General features: G+C 30.0%; 1 protein-coding gene across 6 annotated transcripts in view; it reads left to right on the top strand.

The window, feature by feature from the left end:
• Positions 1-13355, top strand: part of KIFAP3 (kinesin associated protein 3) — a 157299-nt gene that overhangs the window by 123118 nt on the left and 20826 nt on the right. For all 6 annotated transcript variants that reach the window (XR_012032990.1, XR_012032991.1, XM_072830539.1 and 3 more), the window contains one exon: positions 4743-4842. Coding sequence is in view for 4 of the 6 variants with exons in the window: in XM_072830539.1 (XP_072686640.1) it covers positions 4743-4842 (100 nt within the window). In the remaining 2 variants the exon portion in view is untranslated. The remainder of the gene's footprint in view (positions 1-4742; positions 4843-13355) is intronic.

Below are 13355 nucleotides of genomic sequence, written 5' to 3'. Positions count from 1 at the left end.
AAAATCATAAACATTTTTCTGAGATATTTTATAATTAAAATGTACAACTTATGCTTTTTTGAGATATTGGAATTATATATATATATTATATATCAAAATTTAGAAGCAGCCACAGCTGATGAACAAATAAATAAATAATTTTAAGTATTTGGGAAGTGGAATATTAGGTATCCTCATAGTTGTTTTGTTTAGTCCCTGTAGACTGATGTTACAGTAGACATTTGACAGTGGAGGTTACATTGCTGCTATGAGTTTAATAAAGATAAAGGCCTCATATCAAGACATCTGTATAATTTTAGTTGATTAATTATTTTACCTAGTTTGTTTTGCATGAATTGTTCACCTTGTGGTATTGTGGGATCTCTTAATATGTGTCATGGAAATCAGATAATATGTCTTTCATTGTGTGCAGTTGTGTCTTCAGAAATACCAGATAGATTTGTAAAACTGCAGATACGTTTGAACACTTGAGCCATCTTATTTAAGTCCCTGGTTCCCCTTTAGGCTGCTTCTGATAAAAACAACCTTAGTAGCTTTTCAGCCATAGAGGTTAAGCTAAAGGGTCTGTGATTCCCTGGGTCTTATCTTTTACTTTAAAATAAAATAAGACAAAATCAGAGAGGGAGACAAACCATAAGAGACTCTGAATCATAGGAAACAAACTGAGAGTCACTAGAGGGGAAAAGGTGGGGGGATGTGGTAACTGAGTGATGGACATTAAGGAGAACACGTGATGTAATGAGCACTGGGTGTTATATAAGACTAATGAATCACTGACCTCTACCTCTGAAACAAATAATGCATTATATGTTCATTGAATTTAAAATAAAAAATAGAGCAGCCTGGGTGGCTCAGCGGTTTAGCACCGCCTTCAGCCCAGGACATGATCCTGAAGACCAAGGATCGAGTCCCACGTCACGCCCCCTGCATGGAGCCTGCTTCTCCTTCTGCCTGTGTCTTTGCTTCTTTCTTGCTCTCTCTCTCTCTCTCTGTCTCTTTCTCTGTGTGTGTGTGTATGTGTGTGTGTCTCTCATGAATAAATAAATAAAATCTTAAAAAATAAAAAATAAAATAAAAAAATAAAAGAGTAAAAAAGGGAAATAGCATTTGCTGCTTCCTAGTTATTAATATTGCCCTCTATATTTTCAAACTGTTAAATATGTCAGAATGTATGTTTCCCTCTTGCTTTTATTTTTAAAAAGGATCTTAGTATTGTCATCTGAAAATAGGAAGCTAGCATCCTTTTTCCTTAGAGTCTAAAGTTATTGTGATTGTAGTCACTGAGTAATTTACTCTTCCATCATAAAAATGATCCTATTTGCTTTAAGCACGTTATCCATAAAGGAAGTATAATTATATAATTAAATGACTTTTTACTTTTTTGTTGTTTGTTCACCAACTTGCTGAGTCTTATTCTTAGCATTTAATATGTGAATATATTTCTGGAATATAAAGCTTACAATGCTTTGTTTCTGTCTCAATTATTTTAAAATCATAGTTTTCATTTACTTATATGTTTCTGTGATATCTCTTACTAGCTATAACCCAATGAATTATAATTTTTATATTTTAGTAATTTGTTTTTCTCATTTTCTTCATTATTAATATCCTTTTTCTCCCATACAGTCACAACCTTACTTTTGGCTAGTTCACTAAAGAGCCCAATATTATGTTTTCATTTGACTTTAAAAAATAAAGTTTATTTCAGTAACAATACATAAGAAGATACTGAATTCTTTTATTTTTTACATTTATTCATGATATCTATAAACCAGTTTTTGGCAACTGACTTGCAAAAATCAGAAGGTTGATAAATTACCTGTGCTAACAATAAATTTGCTTTGATTTCATCCTTGTTTCAGAACATACCCCATTTTACTTATAGCCATATTTATCTTCATTACTGGGAGCACCTCAAAAAGGTGTATTGTATAACTGTGGTTTAAAAGGTTTCATATAATTTAATAACCTAAATGTTTATAATGCTCCACAGTTTAAAAAGTGCTCTGGTATATATCATCTCTGTCTTCTGTTTGTTCTCTGGTAGTTTAAATGTTCCATAAATTTTTTGGTTCCTTGTTGCTATCTTTGAATCAAGGTTAGAGTAGGAGCTTTAGGACACTCTTAGATTTATCTGGACTTGATTGTCAAGAATACACAATTCCTTTTTATTACTTCTATAAAAGAATTAATTTTGGATGCAGAATGCTAAAAAACAGATAATTCCAAAGAAGTTGAGGTGTTTGAGTTGAGGATTTTGGTTAATGTATAATTTAATTTTTATTCTTCATTCTAGTAAAGAAGGATTGCCCATATAGCAGAGCTGCCTAAATTTTGTCAAGACATTTTAAAGGACACAGTAGAGGCCATAGCTTACTGAATGAATGGCTGTGCTCTCCAATTATTAAAAATTTCAGAAGTATAAATGTCCTACTTACATAATGTCCGATTTATTATATTATTCTAATTGTATTCTAGATTTATAAAATTGCTGACTGAATCTTTAAAGTCAGACATTTTTAATTTGATATCTATTTAATGAGCTCCTAGTTTGTAGTTCCTTGTATTCCCTTTGAAGACAGTGGGAGCTCCAGATCAAAATGAAGGTCTTGAAAAATTGACAATTTTTCGTTTAATTTCTTCTTAATCTGCCTTACTTCATTAGGTCATGTTTCATGTATAAACTTTTAAAATATAATTCAGGTATCTTTTTATTTGGTTATATTTATTTTCTGAGTGTTAGAATCTTTGTTCTACTGGCATGCTGAATATCTTTGTATTCACTTTCAGAGTGTGATAAATATTTTATTTTGGCATTCTACTTAGTTGTGTGCCTCTGATATTGGCATATTTCTTAAACCTTGATTTTCAATTATTTGGTTTTCATTTAACAGAGGAACTTAATTAATTTCTGTGGTCTTAACCTTGTTAATTTTAGCCAAACTCCTAATATATGTAAAATATATTCTAAGTGCTTAGCTCTCAATCTATTGGGTCTTGGTTTTTTCCATAATTTCATTTTTTGTAACTTTTTTGGATTTAACTGGTCTTTTGATTTATTAACTTTTCAAGGACATGGATAATGGACTAACTATTAAATACTTTTGCCTCTTAAATATTTAAAATTCACTAAAGTAACAAAGACATTCGTTAGCAACTCAACAATTATATAATAATGCAAATCTTTAGTAGATGACGTGTAACAAATAAGTGGTACAGGAGTCATATGGAAAGACAAATCACCTACTTACTCACTTACCAACACTTATTACTTAACATTACCATTCACTTGATTTGTAATAACTGTACTCCTCAAATAGATTTTGTCATTTAATTGCTGCCTATCTTTCAAGACTCAAATCAGTTACACCTCTGCCTCATTCCTCCCCAGTTAGATTTTTCTAACCCCTACAAAACACAGTATCACTTTATACCTTCCTCTGCCTCCAACACTCATTCAGTGCATGCATTCATTCCTGTTGTAGAACGTTTATTAATGAAGTGTATTATTTAATTGCATCCTAAGTGTTTGTCTTATATTTCACTTAATCTAAAATTCTTGAAAACAGAAATTATATGTAACAACTTTTTGTATTTCCCACAGAACCTAGCAAAGTATTATTATGCAAACAGTAGGTCTAAAATGGTTATCTGGTGACTAAGTAATCTGCTTACCTTGTGCCAACTTTATAAATAATGTTGTGAGTATGACCTAGCCAACATTTATCTATAGATCACTTAACAACCCAGAACACTTTTCAGAAAAGGAAACTTAGGCCTGAGATCTTTCTAAATAATTACTACAAAAGCCATAGACTGAAATACATTTCTTGCAATGCATAGGTTAGCCCTGAAGCCATCACTTAGAGCTTTTTCCCTAGAATTCTTTCCTTATTCATAACTTATTCATAATTCTATCAATAATAGGCTATCTGGTTTCTTAGAATAAATAAGAAAGTAGTATCATTCTAAAATCAGCAGGAATTAATAATAAAGACTTAGATAATGGAAAAGGAGCACTCTATAAACAAAGAAAAAGAACTGGAAAGCATAGTGGTGTAGAGCCAATTAGCATAGGCAGTCAAATGTAGCTAATAGCCTGGGGCACAATTATACAGTAATGGGTATTAAAGATTGAATTATCAAGAAGTAATATAAAATAAGTTCAATGTATTTTCTAAAAACACAGAGAATGTAAAATATATTTACAAATATTTCTAACCCAAGTTTGTGTGTGTTTTTTAAGGTTGGCACTGAAAGTGTCAGGCATTGCTTATTTAGAAATTTACTTACTTGAAATCTCTAATTTCTTAATTATACTACACAAATGAAGCTGTCTGGGTATAAAATGTTGCTCTTTACTGACACCATGCTGTTTAATGTTAACTTACTCATTCTGTTTCCTTAGCCTGGACCATCCTGACTATCCCACATTACCTCACCTCACCCCTTTTTTTGTTTTACACAAGGCTATACATCCCTTGAAGGCAGGGATTGTCTTGTCTATGTGTTAGTGTATTACCACCACATAGTAGCTGTTCAATAAATGTTCAGTTCTTTTGTTTCATCATTGTGAATACTTATGTATGGTCTTCTATATTACCAGAGAGAGTAGCATGTCCTGCTAACATTTCTCTTTCCAGATTAAATATATAATTTTCTATTGTGTTGCTTGATAGAATAGTTTCCTTTTTATTCCCTACCAGTATGTTTCACTAGTTACCAATTTTCCTTCTTTCTAGATGGATTAATTGCCTCTGAAGGAGCTATAAGTCCAGATTTCTTCAATGATTATCACCTTCAAAATGGAGATATAGTTGGGCAGCATTCATTTCCTAGCAGGTAAATAGTCTTTCAAGAAAAATCTAATATATTGATGTTTCCCTTGTTTTCGAAAAACTAGAATTCTTTTCACTCCCCATTTCTCTATTTTCATTAAAGAGGGAAAAAAAACCCTCAATATTTTCAAGAACATGCAAGTTTGATTTTAAATTAACCTATAAAGTCACATTTTTCTATATTAAAAAAAATGGAGATCGCAGATCTGAAAAAAAAAATGCTTCATCATTTGAAAAATACAGGCTGTCCATTGAAGTAGACAGTACTTTTGCCAAATTAATGAACTCAGATTGTTTCCTGAGTGCTTTCTAAAGCTAGTAAAATATAAGAACACAGTACATGTATTTTAATAAGTATTCAGCATCACTATTTTAAAAAGTCTTATGACAGTTCTGAATAGCTCTTACGTGCCTATAAAAATAGAAAATAAATGATAATGTCTATTGATGCCATGGATGTGGTGGAAATATAAATGGTTACTATCTTTTTTGGAAAACAACTGAAAATATCAATTAAAAAATTTGTATACAAAAAAAAAGTTGATACTTTGGTTAAATTAAAGACTATTTATCCTTCCCTGTATGGCATTCAAATAAAATGTTTAAAGAAAAAAAATATGGCATGCCAGCATTGTTCTACAATTATAACAAAGTTTCTCCCAGCAGATTTCCCGCTTCATTACTGGTGGCATAGGTTTTTAAAATTTTATCAGAAAGTATGCACAATATTTCCCCCTTCATATCATTCTTAGAGGTCAATATTTTAATTTAGTCTGACTGTTGAAATTTTGCATTACACTCATTTAATATATAGGTGGAGTCTTATCTGCCCTTAAGACTTTTTTTTAATTATTTATTTAATATCCTCTTCTAAAATTTCTTCTACTTTTCATTAATATAAATTATTTTCTCTTTGAAGGTGTATTAATGTATTTTTTTGCATGAAAGAATGCAGTTGTGACCAATATGTTGTAATTCTTAAATGGTCACTTATAATAAGCCATTTTAATCCAATAATTATTGCAACCAATATTAATCAACTATCGTATATAATCTCTTTTATGAACATTCATCATTTATTTTAACCTGCACAACAATGTTTTAAAGCAAGTATTATTATGGCCATTTTACAAATGAAGAAATAAAGGCTCTAATAATTTAAGTTTAAATAACCAACTCACATAAATAGGGTGGTAGAGAAAAAAATTTGAACTCCAAAGCGCAGGTTCTTTGTAGTATAACATGATACCTAATTTGGAAGGAGACATGGTATACCATCATGAGTTTTAGTGGTTTTTTGTCTTTTTTTTTTTACCACAACTCACATTAAGAAATACATTTCATATTGCAACCTAGTGCACACACCCAGATATGATTATATATTTGTTAATACATATATACCTATACATATAAGTAAAACAAAAAAAATATACATGGTAATTAATCTTACTCCTTGCAATGCACAATTATATATTGTTTTAACCTATTCCATCTCATTTTTGAAGTACAGATTGCAACCTTCTATGTGATTTCACAATTCATTGATATTTGTGACCCAAAGTTTAAAAACATGTTGAAAACTTAGGAGTATTATATGAAATGCAGTATAACCTTATATATAGTTCAGTATTCTGTAAGCATACTTTAAATAAATAATAACACTTCAGAAATAGTTTCATCGGTATACTGGATTGTCATGGTAAGAAACTCCTTGCCTTAGGACATAAAAGTTAAACATGGTTAAATATCAGAAAGCATATGGCTTTTGATTGCACTTCTCATGTTTTTGTCTATATTAGCTGTAATTATGTAAATATAGGATCTGTTTAATCATTATAACTACTATATTCCATCATATGACAATTCACTGTAAAAATGTTTTCTGAAATAAAATTGGTAAAGGAAGAAGTGATTTGGATGTATAATCCTGATTATTTATATGAAGATTTTTGCTGATATCATTATAAGATTAATTATTGTGCCATTTATGTTTCACTATGAACAACAACATTATTTTGGTATCTCCTGCAGATATTTACTGATCTAAAAGTAGACTGATACTAATATCAGTCTTATTTCTGATTATAATACTTATTACTGATTAATAATAATGCATTATTTTTTTCATAAAGAGTTGCTTTCATTTTTTATATAATTTTATAATTAAGAACCTGAACACTTTCATTAAAATTGATTATTCAAAACAGTGAACATACGAGCTTAAGTCAGCAAAATCTCTTAATTCTGGTTTTCAAAAATGGTCATTTTATAAACAATAGAAATGTTTTAAGAGATGGTGGTGCCCAATGAATAAATTGTATACTGTGTCCAAAGATTTCAGGATTTTATTCCTCAGCTCTATTAATAACTTTTTTTAAAAAGTCATTTTTTATAAAATGACTTTGGGAAATCTTACCTTTGTACCGTCAGTTCCTTCTTAAGGGTAAAAATATTTCAGTAGCTTCTTCTACATCATAAAAGACACATCACAGTAATGGTAGCTTAAAAGATTAGCTAATAAAACGTACTAGACTATTTTTTCAAATCAAAGGAGTGAAATACTTATTATAATCACTTTGATTTGAGAATTGTTTGACCTGTAAAAAGAACTTCCCCTGAGAAAGCTAAGTCTTTCATCTCTTGTCTTTTGTAATTTTTCAGGCCTTAAATCACATAACTATATCATTTTCTCTTTTTATTTCCAGAAGAAATAATTTACAATGAACTTCCTCAGCATTTTTGTAGGTAATAGATCAAATAAAAAAGGACTCAAAATTGTATCAGCAAAGATACAGAGAAGGTATACAGCATAGCCAAATCCTCATCTTTGCTTTTTGCTACATTTTGTTTTATTAACCTACTCTGGCATCATTTACTCTTTTATTCAGTCATTTTTGGTTGATTAGGATTCTTTTTTAAGAGGATTTCTGTGCTCTTCTTTGATAGTAACAAACCATGGACCTTAACTCTGGCTTAATTCTTAATTCTGCAAAGATTTAAGCATTTTAAATTGCTGTATAATTATTCACATATTTATCATGATTATTTTGCTGCATAATGTCCCAGATGTAAAATTTTAAACTAATGGCTACCTTTTGGCTTCTGATATCCAGTAGGTAAATTTAAAGCCTATTAGATCAAATAACATTAACTTAAAATACTACTTTTGAAACTTTTTACTTTTAACAAAATAGGAATATTTTTTGAGAAATGTGAACAGAGGGTATTGGACTCTTATTCTTTATCTCCACTGGAAAGATGAGAATATGCAGCCTCAATGGGCAACATGAAGAATTTGAGTTAACTCTGAAATATGAAAGTATAATGTCTTGATTGAATTCTGAATATGGAAAAAGTTGTTCTTTAAAAACTTGTAAAAAGAGGAAATGTCACCTATTTTGAGGGGGTTTTTTTCTTTAAATCAGGGAAATTGTCCAGATGACTTACACTTTTTTCCCTGTTCTTTATCATATGTTTTTGATAAATAAGCACCATCAAGTTATCTGGAAGAATTTTTTTAAATTAATGTATAAAATGTGAATTTTTATCTTTGCCATTGTTTTTAATGATTCGAGAACATGAAATGGTATGACAGTGCCAAATGGCATACACTTCAGGCAGTACTCACAACTTCTCAGTCCTTGTGTTTTTGTTTTTGTTTTTAACATATTAGTTTTAGTGGGTTCAGGTAAAGGAGATGATCCTAAGTTCCTGAAAGGTAAGGAATAAATTTCTCATTTGTATGATAAGAGGGTTTTTTCTTAATTGTTCAAAGAAAAAAATCTTCACTGTATTCCTAAAATGACAAAGTTTAGAAATAGGACAAATCTGTTAAAATGAGCCAGATTTAAAGAATTGTTTAAACCATTTAAATTGGTATTTTTCTTAAAATCCAGGTCAGGGGATCCTTCTTAATCTGAATGCCTACATTTTTGTAATATAGCAAGGCAGTTTAATTGGAAACAGCGAAAATTGTTTAACTCCTCTATCCTATTCTGCAGGAGAGACTGAATGTTTGATAAAATAGATACTGGCAGTTGGACAGCAAATCCTGGGTTTTAGACATGTGTCACTATCAGTTTGAACCTCTTGGCGCCAGAATTTCCCAACATTTAGAGGTGATGCAAAATACATTACGGCTCCAAGGCATTAGCTATAGAGTTGCCAGTCCCAGAGGGTTAGATGTAAATCTTCCCCCACCCAAAAAAATTTGAACTGGTGTTAGAAAGTAAAGTGGAACTTGCTATTGAAGCTAATTAAAAATAATAGGAGTAGGACTAGCTTTTTTTCCCCTTATATACAATATATCCGTACCATATTTTTGGACCGTTTTTTTATTATAACTCTTACTTTTCAAGACTAACAAGAACCTCATGTTGAGTATTTTTAAACTGCTTCCAGCTTTTACAAATCAGTTTTTGTTGCAGTAAAAATGGTCCATTTTTCTTTTATAGGAATCCAATTTTCATAAACTGGAAAAAAAATTGCAGAGACTGCTTAGGTTTCCTTGGGGCTTTGAAAACTATTTTTCGGAGGGCCTGGAGTTTTTTGTGGTTGGCACAGTGATGTCATTGACTGACCATTTCACTGCAAAGATGAATTAGATGTGTGCATTATCTGAGCCATCTGATTCTTACACTTTCATTTTCTGTGTGTTTTAGATAGCCTGCCTCTTTTTTTCCCTTTCTGAGAATACTTAGGCATTAATTGTTCTGTCCATTATATGTATTACATACATACATACACACTTTTTAGTCCATTCTAATTTATTTTTTCAAACATTAAATCACAGTTGAAATGGTAGTTGTGCTTTTAAAAATCATCCCAAATAGAACAAATTATTTTCTTAATACATAAAAAATAATCTTTTACCCAAATTTTTAAATGTATAATTTTTCCTAAGACAAAGACTCTACATGTCAAAATTAGACTTATTTCTTTAGCTTTCAGGCCACTTTAATTATACTCAGCTACTTAGTTTTTTCACTTGAAAAAAAGTAACCTCAACATTACATATTCTTAGTCTAAATGCCATTGTGTAGTGTTTATAGAACTACATGTTATTTTTAGAACTATATGAGATTATTTCAAAGCAGTTATTCAAAAGAAATCAAATTACTGTCTTTATTTGGCTAGTCAAGAAGTTCTTTTATATTGAGAGGAACGTAAATATGCCATAAAATACCTTCTTTTTGATAAGTCCTATATCAATTTTAATTGATAACCCAAACTTTTCTAAAAAAATTTAATGACCTTCATTAATGAGTAAGTAGTATAGAAATTATATAGAAGGATCAAAAAAAAGCAAAAGAACCTCTAGAAATAATTCTTTTGATAGACATTGAGACCAGCCATTTGTTCAGCAGCATTTTAAGATCTAAATGAATTGGTATACATTTATGAAATCTTTTAAAATATAATAATTAACTAAAATACTGCTTTATTTAGTGTTATTAAATTTTTATCAAAAATTATTATAGCTTATTATTTACTAATTTCCTATTGATTTTTCTCAGAGAACATTCATTAGAAGCCTTTAAAAAAAAAAACTCTGGCTTACTTTAGTAATTTTTTCCAGACATGGTGGTTACAAAATAAAGCAACCAGATTCCATTTTCACCTATCAATTGCCAAAAATTTTTTTAATACTAATACCCACACATAGGAGCAAAGAAGTACTCTGATACACCCCTGCGGGAATTTAAATGGATAAAACCTTTGTGAAATGTATTTGGTAATAGAAAACAAGATCCTTACATTGTTCACTTCCTATAGCCCTGTAACTTCATTCCTAATGATTTATCCTTATGAAATAATCAGGAATAAGCATCAGATAAATAAGTTATCCTGTGTCAAAGCGTATGTCACTGAGTGTAGGGAGTGTAGTGTACACCTATCTAATTGTGGAGTATATGTTATTTTTAGCACCTGCTTTTGTGCCACATGATTTTATTCATAAATTATATTACACCAGTGTTCTGATTTAAGAACATAAATATGAAGATCAAAATAGGTAAAAATAGGTATATTTAGCAGTAGGTAATCATTTAACATTAAATTCTCCACTTTTTTAAAGAATTGCCTACAGAGATCTTTTAATTTGATTTTTTTCTTATTGAAAATTCTTTTTAAAAAAATGTTATTCACCTATAATGTTTTGATAGCGTAAAAGTGAGTATACATACCACTGCCACATCTTTGATTTCTAGTAATGAAAGTTGACAGTATGCTTGGAGTATTTGGTCATTCCATTTATATTCATTTACATGTATTGAAACATTATGACAAGAGATTCATTGATATAATCTTAATATATAAACATTTTCATTTTAAGATAAGCCTATTACTAAAGAATGTATAGTATTAAAAAATAAAAACTTACTGAATGGTTTGATACACAAGGCATTAGTATATATTTTATTGACTCTCTGTTCTTGGCATACACATTTGCATAGTCTCTAATATTTGTTCTTAGCTGTATCTAATTTAGGTATTTGCAAGAGTTACTTCTTAGTTTAAATGCAATTGTGTTAAATCATGATTAAGACACTTAGAGTAGAATCTCTGTATAGAAGAAACTGATAGGGTTGGGTAACAGACTATATTCTATTTACTTTTAAAAGTTGCTCTGTTTCAGGTTATATGATTTAGTCTAAAAATAACTAGATCTGTGCAAATATTTATTACAATTGTATTTGGTTATCCAAATAGTATTGTTCTTAATATATGTAGACATGTATTTCAAGCTTAGTAATTAGTGCTATATAGTAATAATTTTAAGTTCTTCCTCCTTTCATCAATAGTAACCAATCAGAAATGTATGGTGAAATTTCTTAAAATGAATAAAACCATTTATAAGAAATAATACTGTGACAAGTAAAATTATATCTAAGTTAATGAAATTTTACTTTTAAACTTGTGGGATGGTGAAAACAGGAGAACAAGAGTGGCAATATTTATGTAACACAGTTCTGAAAATTAAACCAATGACAATAAATGGTTTTTACACTCTGAGACCCTTGCTGTAATTCATACATTAAATTGCATTTTTCTTTCTAAATACTCCCAAGGGCAATTCTGCCAGGTTTTTTGTTTGTTTATTTCAGAAGATGAAATGTCCTAGGAGCCTTCTAAAAGTTTTAAGGAATAAAATGTTTAAGTTTTTTTTTTGGTCTAAAAGTATACAAAAACCAATAATGTGTATTTAGTTAGCATTTATATCATCATACATTTCAGTTGATCATCAATAGTGTGTGAAGTAGATAAGGGAAAGAATAGTATTGTCCCTATTTTAATGAATGTAGAAATGAAGGCTTATAGATTTTTAAGGGACGTCCAAAACCAGATAGTTAATAAAAAGTGAAGCCTTTACTATTATACCATTATGGCCTCCAAAAGGCAAGCAAATTTATTACTCTAACAGTGAACTGTATGTTAGAGTGTCTTGGAGTAAATGTTATTAAAATTCAGAGTAAGATATGTAGCTTTTGTTATGCAGCACAATATTGTTTACCTACTTTGCTTTAATACATTTGACATTGTCTATTGCAGTTTGGTGCTTCAGATTCTTGGAGACAAGTTGCTAAAAATATAGTAACACATTAATTAGTTCACTACTGTTAAATTCTTTTAGGTACTTACAAGTTCATTAAGTTCTCCACAGAATAATCTAGTCATATAAAAAATGAGGATGAAATGAGTAAAATAATCTCAGTCTATAAGGGTCAATGTCTCATGCATATCATTTATTTAACTAATTAACTGATATAAATGTTTATATATATGATGCTGTTGTTTTAAGCCTGTACACGAATCCTCATATATTGGTCTTAATTATCTTATTTGTTTAGACATTTTATAGACAGCTTCTTTCTGGCCTTGAACAAAGGCAAGGAAATTTGGTTCTGCTGCTTGGACACTAATGATTTGCATTTCCCAAGGAGAATTGAATTAGGTTTTATTAGTAAATTGGGCCCATAACTTTTAAGGCCAGATTTTATTAGATTATCACACATCAGCATTAGCAAATTGTAAACTTTACTGAAATCTAGAAATACAGGCCAAAATTCAAGGCTTAGAATCCTGGAAACTTGGGAAGATGTTTTATCCTAGAGAAGTTACACTCCTGACTTGGAAAAATATTTTAAGTGATTAACTTTCCTTTGGAAATTTAGAAGCAAGAGAAGAAATTGGCAACAAAACTATCCTCATTAAGTTTGTGGTAATTTTCAGCGTGGCGATCTGAGCAGAGTTTTGGGAGGCATACATGTTAGCTGTATATAAAGTCCAAAGATGCTCCCAAAGAAAACCAAATTTATTGTCACTTTATTAGAACTTTTATTTAGATGGAAGTCAGCATAACTGAGTCTATAAATAAAAAAAAAGTAATCTATGACTAGATCCTATAAAAATGTTAACACATCAATTATGGTGTAGCTTTGTACTAGAAGAAATGACATGGGAGTTAATCCAGTCATGACTGGGAAGTTAATTATATCACCACCTTTTAAGAGTGAT

The sequence above is a fragment of the Canis lupus genome, chromosome 6 (assembly GCF_048164855.1).
Source record: "Canis lupus baileyi chromosome 6, mCanLup2.hap1, whole genome shotgun sequence".
Taxonomy (NCBI): Eukaryota; Metazoa; Chordata; class Mammalia; order Carnivora; family Canidae; genus Canis; species Canis lupus.
Note: the sequence above shows the minus strand (reverse complement) of the source record. Positions and strands in the feature narration are given on the sequence as shown.